The sequence below is a fragment of the Pristiophorus japonicus genome, chromosome 1 (assembly GCF_044704955.1).
Source record: "Pristiophorus japonicus isolate sPriJap1 chromosome 1, sPriJap1.hap1, whole genome shotgun sequence".
NCBI lineage: Eukaryota > Metazoa > Chordata > Chondrichthyes > Pristiophoridae > Pristiophorus > Pristiophorus japonicus.
This window is the reverse complement of record NC_091977.1, coordinates 110,154,056-110,172,868: the sequence shown is the minus strand read 5'-3', so window position 1 is coordinate 110,172,868 and position 18,813 is coordinate 110,154,056. Positions and strand designations below refer to the sequence as shown.

Here is an 18,813-nt window from a genome sequence, read left to right as displayed (position 1 = left end):
TAATGACTCCAATTTCCCAGCCTGCGCTTTTTCTCAGTTCTGCAGCTCATTTCTTGCTGCTAATATTACAGAGACCGGTCAGAACTTTGAAATATTTAACCATTTTGAAATGTAGACTGAGTCAATTTCTGCTGTCTAGTGAAAGTTGGCATGTTTGCTCTTTCATGTTTTAATTTTACTTCTTAACAGACCTGACTCGTGGCCTAACAAGAGTCTTATTTGTCTGGCAGTTGAAACGATCAGCAGCATACAGTGTTAACCCATATTATTTCCACTGTGTAACTTATAGTCAAAAGATTTTATTTATTACCTTGAGATTGGCTACATAAGACTGCTTGATGCATAAAGTCACATGTCAGTTCAAAGGGAGTGTGGGCTTGCCTGTGGAAGCAGACCATTGTACTGGATACAAGAAAAAGTAACTGGAAGTTCCAAATTATAATTAAAAATTCCTTATCACACATCCTCAACTGAAATGCATAACTTATCTGTACGCTGTCCTTCCCGTCAGACATGATGGGTCGAATGGCCTCCTTCTGCGCTGTAAATTTCTATGATTCTATGATTGTCCTACAATCTATAACAGTTTGCTCCTATCACAACCTTCTGCTGCTCGGCTGATTCTAGATGGCTGTGTTCTGAATTTTAAAAGCCGCTTTCACAACCTGCACAGAGATCAAACAAGTCTCCAACACCAAGGTACAAAGTGTACTTCTGAATAACCTGACATAGCTAATGAATTACCCATTGTTTGAGTCACTGAAACATCTTCCCATTTCGTGATGTAATTACCATTCGTCTGCCTACCGATCCACAGCTCAGCACAGGGCTTTTATGCAAACTTTTGCTGAAACAAAATCATACATAGCATTTCTGTGAAAAAAAATGGGCAATGAATCCCACACCATAACAAACAGCCTTGGGAAATGGATTCAGGCAACCATTTCACTAAACCTGTAAAATATCAAAGAAAATATGGCACATAAAACACATCTATTTATCATTATATATTAAAACTGGTGAGTTGTCTCTAGATTTCAAAGGTACCACAATGTGAATTTAACGTTATGTGACAGCTTGATAAACAAGAGGGTGCCACCTAACATTACAAGACAGCCCAAATGGTACCTTTATAAAAGCCCATATAATCAACCCTGAAAGCAATCACCATTTCTGGCATCAAAGGAAGTATCAGAATAAGTATGTATTATTCAGATTCACAATAAAATCAAACACATTTCTTTTCAGAGTTTAAAATAAACAGAACAGCACTTGCAAACCTCCAGAATAGTTTGGTGCTTGCTAAACAAGTTTTCAGCATCACTCCTCCCTCCTCCTGCTGAAAAAGTTTTCATTCCCCCCACTAAGCAGGCTTATGTCCCTCTCCCCTGCTGAAAAAATCTTTCGCCTGAACCTATCCCTTTGAGCAAGTTTTCGGCTCTGCATCAACAGCAAGGACATTCTCTGCACATTTCCCTGGTCCTGAACCCAACTGAGAAACATTTTACTCCCTGTCCTGCCAGTTATCAGCCCATCTCCCTCCCTCATACAAGTCTCACCCAGTGTCTCTCCCCACCCACCCCCATTGACCAAGTTCTTGGCCCTATCACCATGTGGCCGAATTGCCATGCTCGTTTTGCGCCCCTGCCAAAGCTGAATTTTAGTTCCCATGGTCCAAGTTTCTGTAGAAAGTGCCAACATTTGTGCAAACAAGCAGCAAAATAAAATGAGAAATTAAACGAAAAATTTCACACTACTCACCCAATAAGCAAGTCCCCCTACTTTCTCCTCTGACCGAGAATCTCCCTCCTCGTCAGCTGCATTTCTCATTCCAACCTATCTGCTGGCTGATAATTCTTTCCCTCCACTGACTGAAGTATCCCCTCATAGGCTACCCATCACCTGTTTAATTTCCCCTTTTACGGTAACCCACCCGCCCCCACCCCACCCCCAAATGCATTTCCTATCCATGGAACTCCACCACCGCTCAGTTATTCTTCTCTCACGGTAGCTGGCTTGTCTCCTTTCTTCCTCTCCTCCTCTTCCCTCTCTTACTTCATCTCCCCATTTATATTTCTCTCTCGCTTCGCTCTGCCCTTCTTTCTTACCTTCACACCGTCTCCCATTTACGAACATACGAACAATGACGGACAGGTAAAGACCATCTAGTCCATCGAGCCTGTGCCACACAATTGTGATACCTTGTGTATCATAGCATGTACACTCCACCCCATCCGAAACTATGTGATCTCCGGGGAGAGACAAAAAAAACAGATTAAAAACCCAAGCAAATTTGGAGGGGAAAAAAATCTGGGAAATTCCTCTCTGACCCATCTAGGCGATCTAAACTAGTTCAGGAAATCACTCTGGCGTTGAATTTCCTGCAGTACCTACCTTCTGTAAGAGGTGATCTCCCCCCCAACCAGAAACAAATCCAGCTTTCACTTGAAGAAATTCAGCGAGTCTGCATCCACCACATGAGAGGGGAGCTTGTTCCAGAGGTATACTGTTCTCTGGGAAAAGAACCACCTCCTGACATCTAACCTAGATCTAGCCCGATACAACTTAAATTTGTGACCCCTGGTCCAGACTAACCTATTGAAATAAGCTGTCAGTTGGAACACCGTCTATTCCCTTCATTATCTTATAAACCTCAATCAGATCCCCCTAAGTCTACGCTGCTCTAAGATATAGAGTTCCAACTCTTTTAGCCTATCTTGGGATGCTTTAGACTTAGAATTAGTCGAGTGGCCCTCTTCTGCACCCTTTGCTGAGCCTCAATATCACCCAACATGTGAGGAGACCAAATCTGGACAAGGTATTCCAAGTGCGGCCTGAATAAGGTCTTGTACCAGGACAAAACAATATACCTTGTCTTATACTCAATTGTCCTATGGATACTCTGTGATATATTCTCTACGACATCACAACACACTCAGACTACAAGATGGCTCCAACACATCATGTGCCTTTTATTGTATTTACAGCAGCAGTTGCATTACCACTGTAGTCCATTAGGTGGAGCAGTAGTCCACTATGGGGAAGCTATATATTACACTTCTCCCTCCTTAATGAAGAAGTAATCATAAAAAAATAATCACTATATATAACTTGCATGGTTATACACAACAAAATAGTAAGGAAGGACATTAGCTTGGATGATGTGGAATCTATATGGGTAGTTGTGTACAGACCAGCAAACAGTAGTAGTGAGGTTGGGGATAGCATCAAACAGGAAATTAGGGATTTGTGCAATAAAGGTACAGCAGTTATCATGGGTGACTTTAATCTACATATATATTGGGCTAACCAAACTGGTAGCAATACTGTGGAGAGGATTTCCTGGAGTGTATAAGGGATGGTTTTCTAGGCCAATATGTCGAGGAACCAACTAGAGAGCAGGCCATCCTAGGCTGGGACTTGTGTAATGAGAGCACATAAATTAGCAATTTTGTTGTGCAAGGACCCTTGGGGAAGAGTGACCATAATATGGTAGAATTCTTCATTAAGATGGAGAGTGACACAGTTAATTCAGAGACTAGGGTCCTGAACTTGGGGAAAGGTATGAGACGTGAATTGGCTAGGATAGACTGGTAAATGATACTTAAAGGGTTGACGGTAGATAGGCAATGGCAGACATTTAACGATCACATGGATGAACTACAACAATTGTATATCCCCGTCTGGCGAAAAAATAAAACGGGGAAGGTGGCTCAACCGTGGCTAACAAGAGATATTAGGGATAGTGTTAAATCCAAGGAAGATGCATATAAATTGGCCAGAAAAAGCAGCAAACCTGAGGTCTGGGAGAAATTTAGAATTCAGCAGAGGAGGACTAAGGGTTTAATTAGAAGGGGGAAAATAGAGTATAAGAGTAAGCTTGCAGGGAACATAAAAACTGACTGCAAAGGCTTCTATAGATATGCGAAGAGAAAAAGATGAGTGAAGACTAATATAGGTCCCTTGCAGTCAGATTCAGATGAATTCATAACGGGGAACAAAGAAATGGCAGATCAATTGAACAAATACTTTGGTTTTGTCTTCACTAAGGAAGACACGAATAACCTTCAGAAAATACTAGTGGACTGAGGGTCTAGCGAGAAGGGGGAACTGAGGGAAATCCATATTAGTCAGGAAATGGTGTTCGGGAAATTGATGGGATTGAAGGCCGATAAATCCCCAGGGCGTGATAGTCTGCATCCCAGAGTACTTAAGGAAGTGCACCAAGAAAAAGTAGATGCATTGGTGGTCATTTTCCAACATTCCATGGCCTCTGGATCAGTTCCTATAGACTGGAGGGTAGCTAATGTAACCCCACTTTGTAAAAAAGGAGGGAGAGAGAAACAGGGAATTATCGACCGGTTAGCCTGACATTGGTAGTGGGGAAAATGCTGGAATAAATTATTAAAGATGTAATAGCAGAGCATTTGGAAAGCAGTGACAGATCGGTCCAAGTCAGCATGGATTTATGAAAGGGAAATCATGCTTGACAAATCTTCTAGAATTTTTTGAGGATGTAACTAGTAGAGTGGATAAGGGAGAACCAGTGGATGTGGTGTATTTGGACTTTCAAAAGGCTTTCGACAAGGTCCCACACAAATTAGTGTGCAAAATTAAGACACATGGTATTGGGGGTAACGTGGATTGAGAACTGATTGGCAGACAGGAAGCAAAGAGTGCGAATAAACGGGTCCTTTTCAGAATGGCAGGCAGTGACTAGTGGGGTACAGCAAAGTTCAGTGCTGGGACCCCAGCTATTTACAATATATATTAATGCTTTAGACGAAAGAATTGAATATAATATCTCCAAGTTTGCAGATAACACTAAGCTATATGGCAGTGTGAGCTGTGAGGAGGATACTAAGAGACTGCAGGGTGACTTGGATAGGTTAGGTGAGTGGGCAAATGCATGGCAGATGCAGTATAATGTGGCTAAATGTGAGGTTATCCACTTTGGTGGCAAACACAGGAAGGCAGATTATCTGAAAGGTGACAGATTAGTAAAAGGGGAGGTGCAACGAGACCTGGGTGTCATGGTACATCAGTCATTGAAGGTAGGCATGCAGGTACAGCAGGCAGGAAAGGAAGCAAATGGCATGTTGGCCTTCATAGCGAGGGGATTTGAGTATAGGAGCAGGGAGGTCTTACTGCAGTTGCACAGTGAGCCCACACCTTGAATATTGTGTGCAGTTTTGGTCTCCTAATCTGAGGAAGGACATTCTTGCTATTGTTCACCAGACTGATTCCTGGGATGACAGGACTGACATATGAAGAAACACTGGAGCGACTAGGCTTATATTCACTGGAATTTAGAAGAATGAGAGGGGACCTCATAGAAGCATATAAAATTCTGACGGGTTTGGACAGGTTAAATGCAGGAAGAATGTTCCCGATGTTGGGGAAGTCCAGAACCAGGGGTCACAGTCTAAGGATAAGGGGTAAGCCATCTAGGACCGAGATAAGGAAAACATTTTTCACCCAGAGAATTGTGAACCTATGGAATTCTCTACCACAGACAGTTCATTGGATATATACAAAAGGGAGTTAGTTATGGCCTTCACAGCTAAAGGGACCAGGGGGTTTGGAGAGAAGGCAGGAGTGGGTACTGAAGTTGCATGATCAGCCATGGTCATACCAAATGGTGGTGCAAGCTCGAAGGGCCGAATGGCCTGCTCCTGCACCTATTTTCTATGTTTCTATGAACTGTGCAAATACTTCTGAACAAAATTGTGGCCCATTATCAGACACAATTTCTTCTGGGAGGCCATATGACGAAAACAATCTTCGCAAATTGTCTAGTTTTACTTGTTATTTTCCACATCGGAAACACTTGTACCCACTTCGAATGACTATTAATCATAATGAACAATTGTTGTCCTTCTAGATCAGCAAAATGTATATGTAACCTTTGCCACACCCTGGGAGGCCATTTCCATGGTTGTAATGGTACTGATGGTGGTTTCTTGCTTACCAATTGACATGTTGTACACTGACTAACGATGTACTCTATATCTTTATCTAAACTTGGCCACCATAAGTAACTGCGTGCAAAACTCTTGGACAAGCACATTCGTAGGTGCTAGTCATGAAGATCTCCTAACAATTTGGACCGGAACTTATTTGGAATAACTACTCTTGCTCCCCATATGATACAATCTTTATCCAATGATAATTCATTCCTACGAATGAAGTATGAATATCATCCTATGATATGTGGTTTGGCTAACCATTTGCTATGTAATTATACACCTTAGACATAACTGGTTCATGTTTGGTTGCTCTACCAATCTCTTCAGCTGTGACTGGCAGTTCATCAATGTATGAGAAATAGAACACCTCTTCCCTATTGAGTGTAACTTGTGATGGGGATGGCAACCTGGACATAGCATCAGCATTACCATCTAACTTAGGTACAACAACAATGGATGTAGTCCAATTCTTAGATCTATCTTAGAGATAAAGTTCCAGTTTCTAGTCTTTTGAGTTCTTGCTCAACTTTCTCCTCGAGTGTGTATGGTATGTGACTTGCAGTAAACAGGTCTGGCAATCTTCTGTACTCTCACACTCGCCTTGAAGCCTTGGATCAGACTGCCTGTTTCGCAGAACACCTTTGGAGCAGACGGTGGTCGAAGGGCTGGGTGGGAGAGGTGCTTGGGTTGCTGCGTACTCTTTCTACTATTTGCACTTGGCTTCTGCTTGCTCCTGGTGAAGAGATTCAAGGTGCTCAATGCCTTCCCGGCTTGTCTCCTGAAACTACTAAGAGGCAAGCTTTGAAACTGAATATTGTATTTCACCGGTATGGCGATACATCCTACAACAGGGATTTGCTCTCCTGAGTAGCCTCACAGCTCTATCTTCAACTTATCCAATGAAAAATCATTCAATTTGTCGAGATATAGCGATTCTGATACTATGCTCATGGATGCACGTGTCGATTTCCATGGGTATCCTGGTTCCTACAACATCTACTTGGATGACGATACATCGCAAATAGTTGTTAGATACCCTCGTGCTCCTGATGTCGTGTATCTCCAGAACTTCCTAGTCCTGTTGCTTCTCTTCAATGCTATGTAGTCTCTCGAGATTTCTACTTCTAGCATAGAAAGTTGGTTTGCTCTTCAGTCGGCAATCCTTCACAAGATGTCCTGTTTTCTTGCAGAAGAAACATTCTGCCTTTACATATGGACAGCTTTGAGCAATGTGTTGCCCCAGGCACTGAAAGCACGGCTTCAATGTATTGTTACCATGGCCCATTGCGAAGGCCTTGGGGCCCAACTGCCTTTTACTTTTAACCTGCAGGCGAGTCACCTCGGTTGTTTGACGACTGGAAATGGCGCAAAATTCTCAGGTGTATTAGTCGGCCATATCCATCGACATAGATGTCTGACAAGCTAAATCAAAAGTCAAGTTAGAGGTTGTCAACAACTTTCTTCTGATTGCTTCATTTTTCATCCCACAAACAAAGCGGTCATACAATGCTCGATCCTGAAAGTTTCCGAAATGACAGTGAATGGATAGATTTTTTAAAGCTACAATGTACTCACTGATACTCTCACCATTTGACTGATTTCCTATTCCAAAATGATAATTTTCAGCAATTTCCAAGGGCTCAGGACTGTAGTGCTCTTCTGTCGGTGACTTGTCCTTCGGCTTGACGGCAACAAGCAAATTTTTAAGAGTTTCATACACCTCGGGACCTACTTCAGTCAAGAAAATTGGCAGTTTCCTTTCGAAAACCACCCAGTAACGGTTTTCATCATCGAGAACTTCGTCGATACTATTTGTGGTGAAAAACATTTCTAGCCGCTCCACATATGCTCTAAAAGTCTCTCGGTCATGATGGAACTCACCCAAGTGCCCTATTATTCCCATAGGCGCAGCCACCTGAACTTGACGGTTCAGCCAAGTGTGCTTGTAATTTATCTTGGATTTTTAGCTGTGCTGCAAAAGAAAGAACCTCTCAAGGTTGCTCTGTTGGTTGGCTGGATCACTCACCAACAAATATTTCAGCTAAGGTATCCAGAAATCTTATCCTACATCGCCAATGTGATATACTCTCTATGACATCATAACATACTCAGTCTACAAGATGGCCCCAACACATCATGTGACTTTTATTGTATTTACAGCAGCAGTTGCATTACCACAGTAGTCCACTCGGTGGAGCAGTAGTACACTAGGGGGAAGCTATATATTATATATACCTCAACACCAGATTTACTCGAGCTATTGCTCATGTACCTTTAAGGATGCATGCACTAGAATGCCCAAATCTCTATCTACACCACTCCCTTTTCCAAGCTTCTGCCACTCTACCTAATATTTGCCTCCTCCTCCTCCTCCCTCTTACTCATTGATGTTGACTACGGATGTGCAACACCACTGTAGATTGACTAGTTATACATTTTAATTGCTGAATAGGTCACAGCATTCAATTTCAAAATTAATTGAAAAGTCTCATGTTATAAAATCAAAAAATCATACAGCACAGAAGGAGGCTATTCAGCCCATTGTTATACTAGCTTAAAGGGAAAACCTAGAATTAAAATGTCAACATTTAACCACAGCACTTGTTATGCTTATAAGTGACACCATAATCGGATTTTTCAATATTAAATGTCACATAACGATAGCTACAAAAACAACAGCGGCAATACAGTATTTTGAGAATTCATACCAAAACAAGGTTGTGGCTTGATGCAATTGCAAGCTCCAGCCACTGAGTGTCACTGTGGAGTAGTCTATGTTTTTGTTAATGAGCTGCCACTTTGGTATAGGAAGACAAGCAAGGCAAGTAACAAACATTAAAAGGAAATGTAATTTTTGTTTCTATTATTGCACCCTTATACCTCTGACAGACTTACTTGTTTTGTGACTTCAAAAGTCAACCCGCAAGCTTGCATGATCAGTCTTTCAGTCAACTGCAGTCACAAACTCAAGCCTCTCATCCCACCCACCGAACAACATTCACGTGCTTGTGTATCAAACCGTATTGACCTTCCACCTCCTCTAAGCCGAGCAGCATATTGTCCCTAATCCACCCCACCACCCCCCCCCCGCCCCCCGCCCCCCAAACCAAGAAATCAAGCCACAAACTCATTGAATGGCGGTGCAGGCTCGAAGGGCCGAATGGCCTACTCCTGCACCTATTTTCTATGTTTCTATGTTTCTATGAACAGTATTCAGTCCATTTCCTTTCCCTCTTGAACCCCAGCAGGCACCTCTGGTACCTTCGCTTCCTTTGAGCATTTCATCTTGTTCCACCCCTTTCATCTCTCCTTTAAAATCCTCATTCACTACTTCCCACCCAAGTACAGCACCAAGTTTCTCACCGAGATAACTTCACTGCTTTCCACCTTCAGCCTCTGCACCAAGTGACTTCTCATGCTCGGTGATTTCAAACTCCATCTCAACTCATCATGCCATCTCTCCTCTGAGTTCACAGCCCTCCTATCCTCCCTTAATCTCTCCCTCCATTTAGACTCCTCCACCCATATTCACAGCCATTACCTCAACCTTTCCAGCTCACGTAACCTCTATACTCCCATCGTGTCAATCACAGATAAGGCCACCTCTGATCACTTCCTTCTATCCCGCTCCTCTCACAACCCCCTTCGAACCCCACTTCCTTCTGTGTCCGCCCCTGAAAAAAACTGTCCCCCAAGTCACTTAATCTGCCATTTTCATATACCCAACTGTCCAGCCTTTGGCCCTCCAGTTCACGACATTTCTGCAGCTACTGATTTGTTCAATCACGTTCTCACCTCCACCTTTGATGCCTTTGTCCCCATGAAAACCATTACTCTCTTGCACCCTGGTCCTTCCCCCTGGTATGGCCCTCATCTCTGCTCCCTTAAGTCCAAGGGATGCAAACATGAACGCTATGGTGGACAACGGATTTAGCCATTCATCATCAAATCTGGCTGGATGGACTGTCGTATCCTGCTCTCCTCTGCCAAAATTGTTCACTATTCCAGGATCATCCTGGAATGCAAAGGTAACCCCCAGCTTCTCTCCACTACAATCCGTCTTCTTAAACCCCTCCTCCCTGCTTCCTTCACCCTCATCTCTAACCAGTGCGAGAAGGTCATGGACCTCTGTCACGAAGAATCAGACCATCCTTTCATCTACCTCAGCCGCCTCCCTCCCTTCCCCTAGCCCACCAAGCCAAACTTCCCCCAAGGTTCCACCCGATCCTAGTCCTGAATTTGCATCTTTCTCTAGTTTCTCTCCTATCTCCCTTCATGCCCTCTCTGAGCTCATTGTGTCCATGAAACCCACCTCCTCCTCCCTCAAACCTATTCCCACTAAACTGATGACCACCCAATCTCCCTTCCTGGCCCCTAAGTTAGCTGACATTGTTAACAGTTCGCTCTCCTCGGGTGCTGCACCCCCTCCCCTTCAAATCTGCCATCATGACCTCCTTCTTAAAAAATCCACCCTTGACCACCACCCTCTCCTCACCCCATCTCCAACCTCCCTTTCCTCTCCAAAATCCTTGAACATGTCACCTCCCAAATCCACGCTCATCTTTCCCACATTTGAACCCCCCCCCAAATCAGATTTTCACCTTTGCCACAGCACTGAAACAGCCCTTATTAAAGTCACAAATTACATCCTATGTAACTAACAATGGTAAACTATCCCTCCTTGTCCTTCTCGGCCTGTCTGCAGCCTTTGACACGATTGAACACACCATTCTCCTCCAACGCCTCTCCTCCGTCGTTCAGCTGGGTGGGACTGCACTCGCCTGGTTCCATTCTTATCTATCCAGTCATATCTAGAGAATCAGCTGAAATAGTTTATTTTTCTGCTCCCGCGTTGTTAGCCCTGAAGTCCTCCAAAAATCTATCCTTGGTCCCCTCCTATTTCTCATTACATACTGCCCCTCGGCGATATCATCCAAAAACACACCAGGTTCCACATGTACACTGACGACATCCTGCACTACCTCACTACCACCTCTCTCGATCCCTCCACTGTCTCTGATTTGTCACACTATTTGTCTGACATCAAGTACTGGATGAGCAGAACTAAATAGTGGGAAGACCAAAGCCATTGTCTTCTGTCCCCGCCACAAACTCTGTCCCTTAGTTACCAACTCCATCCCGCTCCCTGACCACTATCTGAGATTGCATTCCAGTGCACTCCTGGCAGGCCTCCCATTTTCACCCTCTGTAAATTGGAGCTCATTGAAAACTCTGCTGCTTGTATCCTAAGTCTCATTCATCCATCACACTTGTGCTTGCTGACCTACATCGCCGCTGAAGTGGGACAATAAGTCACACTGGACAAATCAGACATGGAATAAAGGGTTAAAGTGTGTACGTGCAGAAAGCAGAAGCATCCTTTGAACTAGATGCAAGTAAAAAATGAGAATGTAAAATCTGCGCTATGTCTCAAGGTCTCATCGGCTCCGTCATGTCCTAACACAAGAGATAACATGAGAATGTCTCAGACCAACACTTGAGCAAAAGCGGTACCCAGTATCAGCAGAGGTCAAATAATATGAGAATTGGAGCCAGGCACAGGAGAGATAACATAACATTCCAAAGCTGCATAAACAACCCAGAAACGCATTGGGGGGAAAGGTCCCAAGGGTTACGAACCAGCTTCACCTGAATGACAAGGGGCTGTGTCCATTCAAATCAATGTATATCTCATGTATTGAATGTCCGGCCATTATAGGCCGAGTAACTGTATAAAAACCCTGTGTGTTCTTTGTTTGGAGAGAAACGGGTACAGAGAGTTCAGTAGGGACTGACTTACTGCCTGTTTTCTCCCTTGCAAGTAAAATAAGCTTACGTGTGTTTAATTCCTAACAGACTGTGTCGAGGTTAATTATTTAATCTTCACTTCAGCCTCTCAGCCTGACAAAACCTCAATTTTTAAATTATCATCCTTGTTTTCAAATCCCTCAAGGTTTGCCCCTCTATATCTCTATAACCGCCACCACCCCTACAACCCTCCAATAGCTCCGCGCTCCTCCAATTTTGGCCTCTTGTGCATCCCAGATTTTAAACTCTCCACCACTGACGGCTGTGCCTTCAGCTGCCTAGGCCCTAAGCTCTGGAACTTCCACAATAAATCTCTCCGCCTCGCGACATCTCTCTCCTTCTTCAAGACACTCCTTTTTGGTCACCTGTCCTAATATCTCATGTGGCTCAATGTCAAATTTTGTTTGATAACCCTCCTATGAAGTGTCTTGGGACATTTTACTATGTTAAAGGCGCTATATAAATGCAAGTTGTGTTGTTGTTGATGTCACCCATACTGTGCAGCATTTCGATCCATACCCCCTTCCCCAATGAGTAGCCGAATTACTCCTGTTCCCAAACCCACGAACCAACATTGCGACCTCTACTGAATAATCATCCAAGCGTCATTCAGTTCCTCCTGTTACTCTTCCCCACTCCCCTCTGTCCCCCTGTGTAGCTCTGCCATTCCTGAATGCCTCTTCCACCTCCCAAGCCCTTCCTCATTGCACTTCTCCTCCATCCATTCTGCTCTCCCCTTCCACAGCGTAGTAGGTTAATGCATTTGTATAAAAATTTATATGTGCGTTATTTTAACACTCTGAAAATTGTGCATGTAACAATTTTAGATGATGCTTTAGCCTGAATGCTAGAAATAGCATTCAGCAGAATTTCAACACCCAGTGGTTGATCTTATTTGGCTCCAGCCAAAAGCTAATGTGACTTTGCAGAACCACCTCAAGTAATAATGGAAAACTGACCATAGGTAGACTAAACTGAACAGTGAGATCACATCCTCCTTTTTCCTCTCCCCTTCTCCTATATTCCCTTCTTTCTTGTCCCTCCCCTCCTCCTCATTTGTCATCTCCCTTCCACTCCTCTCTTCCTATCTTCCTCACCTTTCTTTCTCTCATTGTCTCCTCCCTCTTTTTCCCCTTCTCTCCCTCACCACTTCCATCTTCTATTTGCCTCCTCATCCCTGTCCTGTCTAGGTCCAGTTATCGCTCCATCATCTCACCTTGCCTGATCTAAACACTGCACTCTAGGCTCCCTGTCTACAATGCCAAGGGAGATTGAGTAATTCATTTTAGAAAACAAAATCAATAGATCCATAAAATCTTATCAATCTGGTCATTTTCTGATTTGTTACCTATTTTTGATCTTTTTGCTCGTTTCAAGGTAAAAAATATAATTGCTGGGGAATGGAACAATTTTTGACTGTTAAGTGTCAGCAGCAAGCAGTCCAATTTCACGTACAGCACAAACAGGTGCTGTGCAAATCTGCCTCTCGACTATACCAATGTACCCAATCCAATCGCAGAATTGCACTAGAGTGGTATTTCCATTTCCCCAAGGCAGCTATAATTGTAGTCTTTAACAATGAGACTGCCAATTTACTTGCAAGTAATGCCCGATTGAAAGCTAAAATTATGATTTATTTTACAACAAATATAGGCCATCAAAGGCACCATCAGGCAAAGGTGAGACATTGGGCCAAAGTGAGTGAAGGGGGGAAAGGCAGAAGCAGTCAGAAGAAGTTGCACAACAGCTCTTCCCTGTGATCAAACCATGATGGTGCTCAAACAGAAAGGCCAGACAGTGCAGTGGGTTAATGCACCTGTATAAAAATTCATATATGCGTTATTTTAACAAACTGTGAAAATCCTGCATGTAACAATTTTACATACAGCTTTAGTCTGAGTGCTAGAAATAGCATTCAGCAGAATTTGCTCAAGCCAAATGCTAATGTGACTGTGCAAAACCAATTCAAGTAATAATAGGGTATTGACTATAGATAGGCCAACCTGAGAACTAAGATCACATTATTTATCAAAAATTCATATAGCATTTGATATATTCCTTTCTTTTCTACTTTTTTACAATGTTCAAATGATGCTGATTGGTCTCAAACATGAGTGGAGTATTTTCCATTGTTGCTGCCCCATTGAAGGGACAGTGGAGACCCTCCCATGTGTTGGTGTCTCATAAGCGTAACTTTAATCTGGTTTGATCACTCTCAATCAAATGTGAACAGGTGGTGTTATCAATCTGAACACTGCTTATTCAAAGACTGATTAAGCAAAGAATAGAGTTTTAAGATGATTAAATATTTTCAACTCGTTTTAATCCGTTTTATATCCTCTTATGGATTGAAGAGGCTGATCAAGTAAAAAGTATACATGAATTCTCACCATCCATGGCAGATTGCTCCTCAGATTCATTGGGGGATGGGAGGCATGATTCTGTTGACTTGACGTTTGTTATCAACTGTTTGGATAAAGAACAGTAACTGCGGCTCTGAGCAAGTGTGGTCCTGAAAAAGGTGATGGCACAGAGTCAGCCGAGATACAGTACTCTGCATACATAAGAAATAAAAACAGGTGACCGACTCAAGTGATAGTTTTCACCTTCCTATATTCAATAGCTCACTGTCTTAAGCAACCTGTCTTTTGCTATTTATTTGTTTTTCTATACATATATATATATATTATATATATAATTTTAAATGTGTTGTTTTCTCTACATTTCTCAATGTATTTTTATTTACAGTAATGACTGCATATTCTATTTTTGGCTTTTCAAAATGTTTAATCTGAAATTAAGGATAACAGTAAACATCACTTGGCCAGGGTTCACTCTCCCATCCGAAGGCCCCTACTGAAAGTGTGCTTGCCTGGATGTTGAGTGAGAGCAGGATCAGATTTGTCTATGCTGTGATTGAATAGCCTACCAACACTCTTGGTCAAGGCTCACACATGAATAATAACCACTTGGACAGAATACTGGCTCCTTCCTTCAAGACAGCACAGGAGAGAAAAAAAACACTTTACACTAAGGGCAGAACCAACAGTACAAATTAAAACAGACTTATGCAAAAGTATGGTCTGTTTTTAGTATCTTCCAATGACTAGTGGGTAAATGCACCATATGGTATTCAGCCAGACAGACTAGGATGATCCAGGTTCTATCGCTTGTCTAGGCAGAGTTAGCCCATCACTAATGGGATAGCAGTTCAGGCACTACAATTGCCCCCAAGTTAAGTAGAGGTAACATTTCAGCAAGAGTTCCTGTTCCTGATTGTTAGCCAGCAACCACTGTTGGCAGGCAAGCAATTGTGACAGTCCAATCAATGCAAACAATATCTGGCTTGGTTATGAGGTCCACCCACTGTTGAATAGCCTAGTAAGGTACTGAAGAATGCCAGGAGCCTGTGAAACTGGCAAAGAGTCAATGCTTCAAAATTACAATTCAAAAAGAAATGGGGCAGAGAGTCATAGGATGTGGATTCATGGTTGTAATCCCACACATGCTGAGATTATATGCTGAAAAGGGAGCAGTGGGTGGAGGCTACTTCCTCACATGAAGGGAGCGAAAATGTTACCCTTGCCTGCCCCGATTCAGGGCAACATCCACAATAGCCTATCAGCCAAGAGTTGGGAGTGGCACAGGGATACCCAAGAAAGCTTTGAGAGAGAAAATATCTGAAAGAGACCAAATCTCAACTGCTCCCAAAAATGAATCTTGACAAATGGTATTTGTAAACAAGTTGCACATTTTATTTCTAGTGTCTGAGTGTGTCCTGAATTACTCTCCACTCTGGACACTGGGTTGCTTAGTGATAACAGAGTGATCGATGTGTATTATTTTGCTCTTACCTGTGAACTTCAGGAGGGGTGCGCTGAATTTTGGTGCTTGCTTCTATAACTTCCTTGGCAACTCTCCCACTACAATCAACAAGATAAACATGTTATTTTGTTTATGTAAATGTCCAGTTACTATTTTTGAAAATAATAACAAAAACAAGAAGTTTTCATAAATCCAATACAATGTAAGAGCTATCTACACATGACCATATATTCCTAAACAAAGCAACTTGCACTAGCCCTCTTCCACCATCTACTTACTTTCAATTATTCAAATATATGCCTATGAGTATTTCATGGAATCATAGAAATTTACAGCACGGAAGGAGGCCATTTCGGCCCATCATGTCCGTGCTGGCTGACAAAAAGCTATCCAGATGAATCCCATTTTCCAGTTCTTGGTCCATAGCCTTGTCAGTTACGGTACTTCAAGTGCACAGCCAAGCCCTTTGTCAATGTGGTGAGGGTTTCTGCCTCTACTACCCTTTCAGGCAGTGAGTTCCAGACCCCCACCACACTCTAGGTGAAAAACGTTCCCTTCAACTCCCCTCTATGCCTCCTACCAATTACTTTAAATCTATACCCCCTGGTTGTTGACCCCTCTGTTAAGGGAAATAGGTCCATCCTATTCACTCCATCTAGGCCCCTCATAATGTTATATACCTCAATAAGGTCTCCCCTCGGCCTCCTCTGTTCCAAGGAAAACAAACCCAGCCTATCCAATCTGTCCTCATAGCTAAGATTCTCCAGTCCAGGCAACATCCTTGTAAATCTCCTCTGTACCCTCTAGTGCAATCACATATTTCCTGTAATGTGGTGATCGGAACTGTGGCCTAACTAGTGTTTTATCCAGTTCAAGCATAACCTCCTTGCTCTTGCATTCTATGCCTCGCCGAATAAAGGCAAGTATTCAGTATGCCTTCTTAACCATCTTATCTACCTGTCCTGCTACCTTCAAGGATCTGCGAACATCCACTCCAAGGTCCCTTTGTCCCTCCACACTTCTCCGTGTCCTACCATTTTTTTGTGAATTCCCTTGCCTTGTTAGCCCTCCGCACTGCATTACCTCACACTTCTCCGGATTGAATTCCATTTGCCACTGTTCTGCCCACCTGACCAATTAATTGATATCTTCCTGCAGTCTACAGTTTTCTTCTTCATTATCAACCACACAGCCAATTTTTGTATCATCTGCAAACTTCTTAATCATACCCCCTATATTCAAGTCTAAATCATTTATATATACCGCAAAAAGCATAGGACCTAGTACTTGGATAGGTTAGGTGAGTGGGCAAATGCATGGCAGATGAAGTATAATGTGGATAAATGTGAGGTTATCCACTTTAGTGGTAAAAACAGAGAGACAGACTATTATCTGAATGGTGACAGATTGGAAAAGGGGAGGTGCAAAGAGACCTGGGTGTCGTGGTACATCAGTCATTGAAGGTTGGCATGCAGGTGCAGCAGGCGGTTAAGAAAGCAAATGGCATGTTGGCCTTCATAGCAAGGGGATTTGAGTACAGGGGCAGGGAGGTGTTGCTACAGTTGTACAGGGCATTGGTGAGGCCACACCTGGAGTATTGTGTACAGTTTTGGTCTCCTAACCTGAGGAAGGACATTCTTGCTATTGAGGGATTGCAGCAAAGGTTCACCAGACTGCAATCTGACTGACCTATCAAGAAAGACTGGATCAACTGGGCTTGTATTCACTGGAGTTCAGAAGAATGAGAGGGGACCTCATAGAAACATTTAAAATTCTGACGGGGTGAGACAGGTTAGATGCAGGAAGAATGTTCCCAATGTTGGGGAAGTCCAGAACCAGAGGTCACAGTCTAAGCCATTTAGGACCGAGATGCGGAGGAACTTCTTCACCCAGAGAGTGGTGAACCTGTGGAATTCTCTACCACAGAAAGTTGTTGAGGCCAATTCACTAAATATATTCAAAAAGGAGTTAGATGAGGTCCTTACTACTAGGGGGATCAAGGGGTATGGCGAGAAAGCAGGAATGGGGTACTGAAGTTGAATGTTCAGCCATGAACTCATTGAATGGCGGTGCAGGCTAGAAGGGCCGAATGGCCTACTCCTGCACCTATTTTCTATGTTTCTATGTTTACTGAGTCCCACTGGAAACAGTCTTCCAATCACAAAAACACCCATCAACCATTACCCTTTGCTTCCTGCCTCTGAGCCAATTTTGGATCCAACTTGCCACTTTGCCTTGGATCCCATGGGCTTTTACTTTCATGACCAGTCTGCAATGTGGGACCTTATCAAATGCCTTGTTAAATTCTATATACACTACATCAAGCGCACTACCCTCATCTACCCTCCTCAAAAAATTCAATCAAGTTAGTCAGACATGACCTTCCCTTAACAAATCCATGCTGACTGTCAAACCACAACTTTCTAAATGAAGATTTATCCTGTCCCTCAGAATTTTCTCCAATAATTTTCCCACCACCGAGGTTAGGGTGATAGGCCTGTAATTACTTGGTCTATCCCTTTCTCCCTTTTTAAACAAAGGTACAATGTTAGCAGTCCTCCAGTCCTCCAACACCACACCTGTAGCCAGAGAGGATTGAAAAATGATGGTCAGAGCCTCTACTATTTCCTCTTTTGCATCTCTTAACAGCCTGGGATACATTTCATCTGGGCCTGGGGATTTATCCACTTTCAACACTGCTAAACCCCTAATTCTTCCTCTTTCACTATGTTTATTTCATCCAATATTTCACACTCCTCCTCCCTGATTGCAATATCTGATTGCCCATCTCTTTTGTGAAAACAGACGCAAAGTATTCATTCGGAACCATACCCATATCTTTCGCCTCCACACACAGATTACCCTCATATTCTCTAATAGACCCTCCTCTTTCTTTCTTTATCCCCTTGCTCTTAATGTATTTAGAAAACATCTTTGGGTTTTCCTTGGTTTTACTTGCCACATGTTTTCATGCACTCTCTTTGCTTTCCTAATTTCCTTTTTAATTTCACCCCTGCACTTCCTATACGCCTCTAGGCTTTCTGCCTCGGTATCTTGTCATAAGCCTCCCTTTTATATCTTTATCCTACTCTGTATGTCCCTCAACATCTAGATTTGTTAGTCCCACCTTTTTTCTTTAAGGGAATATACTTGCTATGAACCCTCAGGATCTCCTCCTTAAATGCCTCCCACTGCTCTGACACTGATTTAC

The 18,813-nt window shown here is 42.9% G+C and overlaps 1 protein-coding gene across 3 annotated transcripts in view; it reads right to left on the bottom strand.

Moving 5' to 3' along the window:
- The window catches only part of frmd3 (FERM domain containing 3), a 444,455-nt gene that overhangs the window by 43,757 nt on the left and 381,885 nt on the right, over nucleotides 1–18,813 (bottom strand). For all 3 annotated transcript variants that reach the window (XM_070861449.1, XM_070861518.1, XM_070861582.1), the window contains 2 exons: nucleotides 15,632–15,700; nucleotides 14,168–14,289 (listed from right to left, as the gene is read on the bottom strand). In XM_070861449.1, the coding sequence (XP_070717550.1) occupies nucleotides 14,168–14,289; nucleotides 15,632–15,700 (191 nt within the window). The remainder of the gene's footprint in view (nucleotides 1–14,167; nucleotides 14,290–15,631; nucleotides 15,701–18,813) is intronic.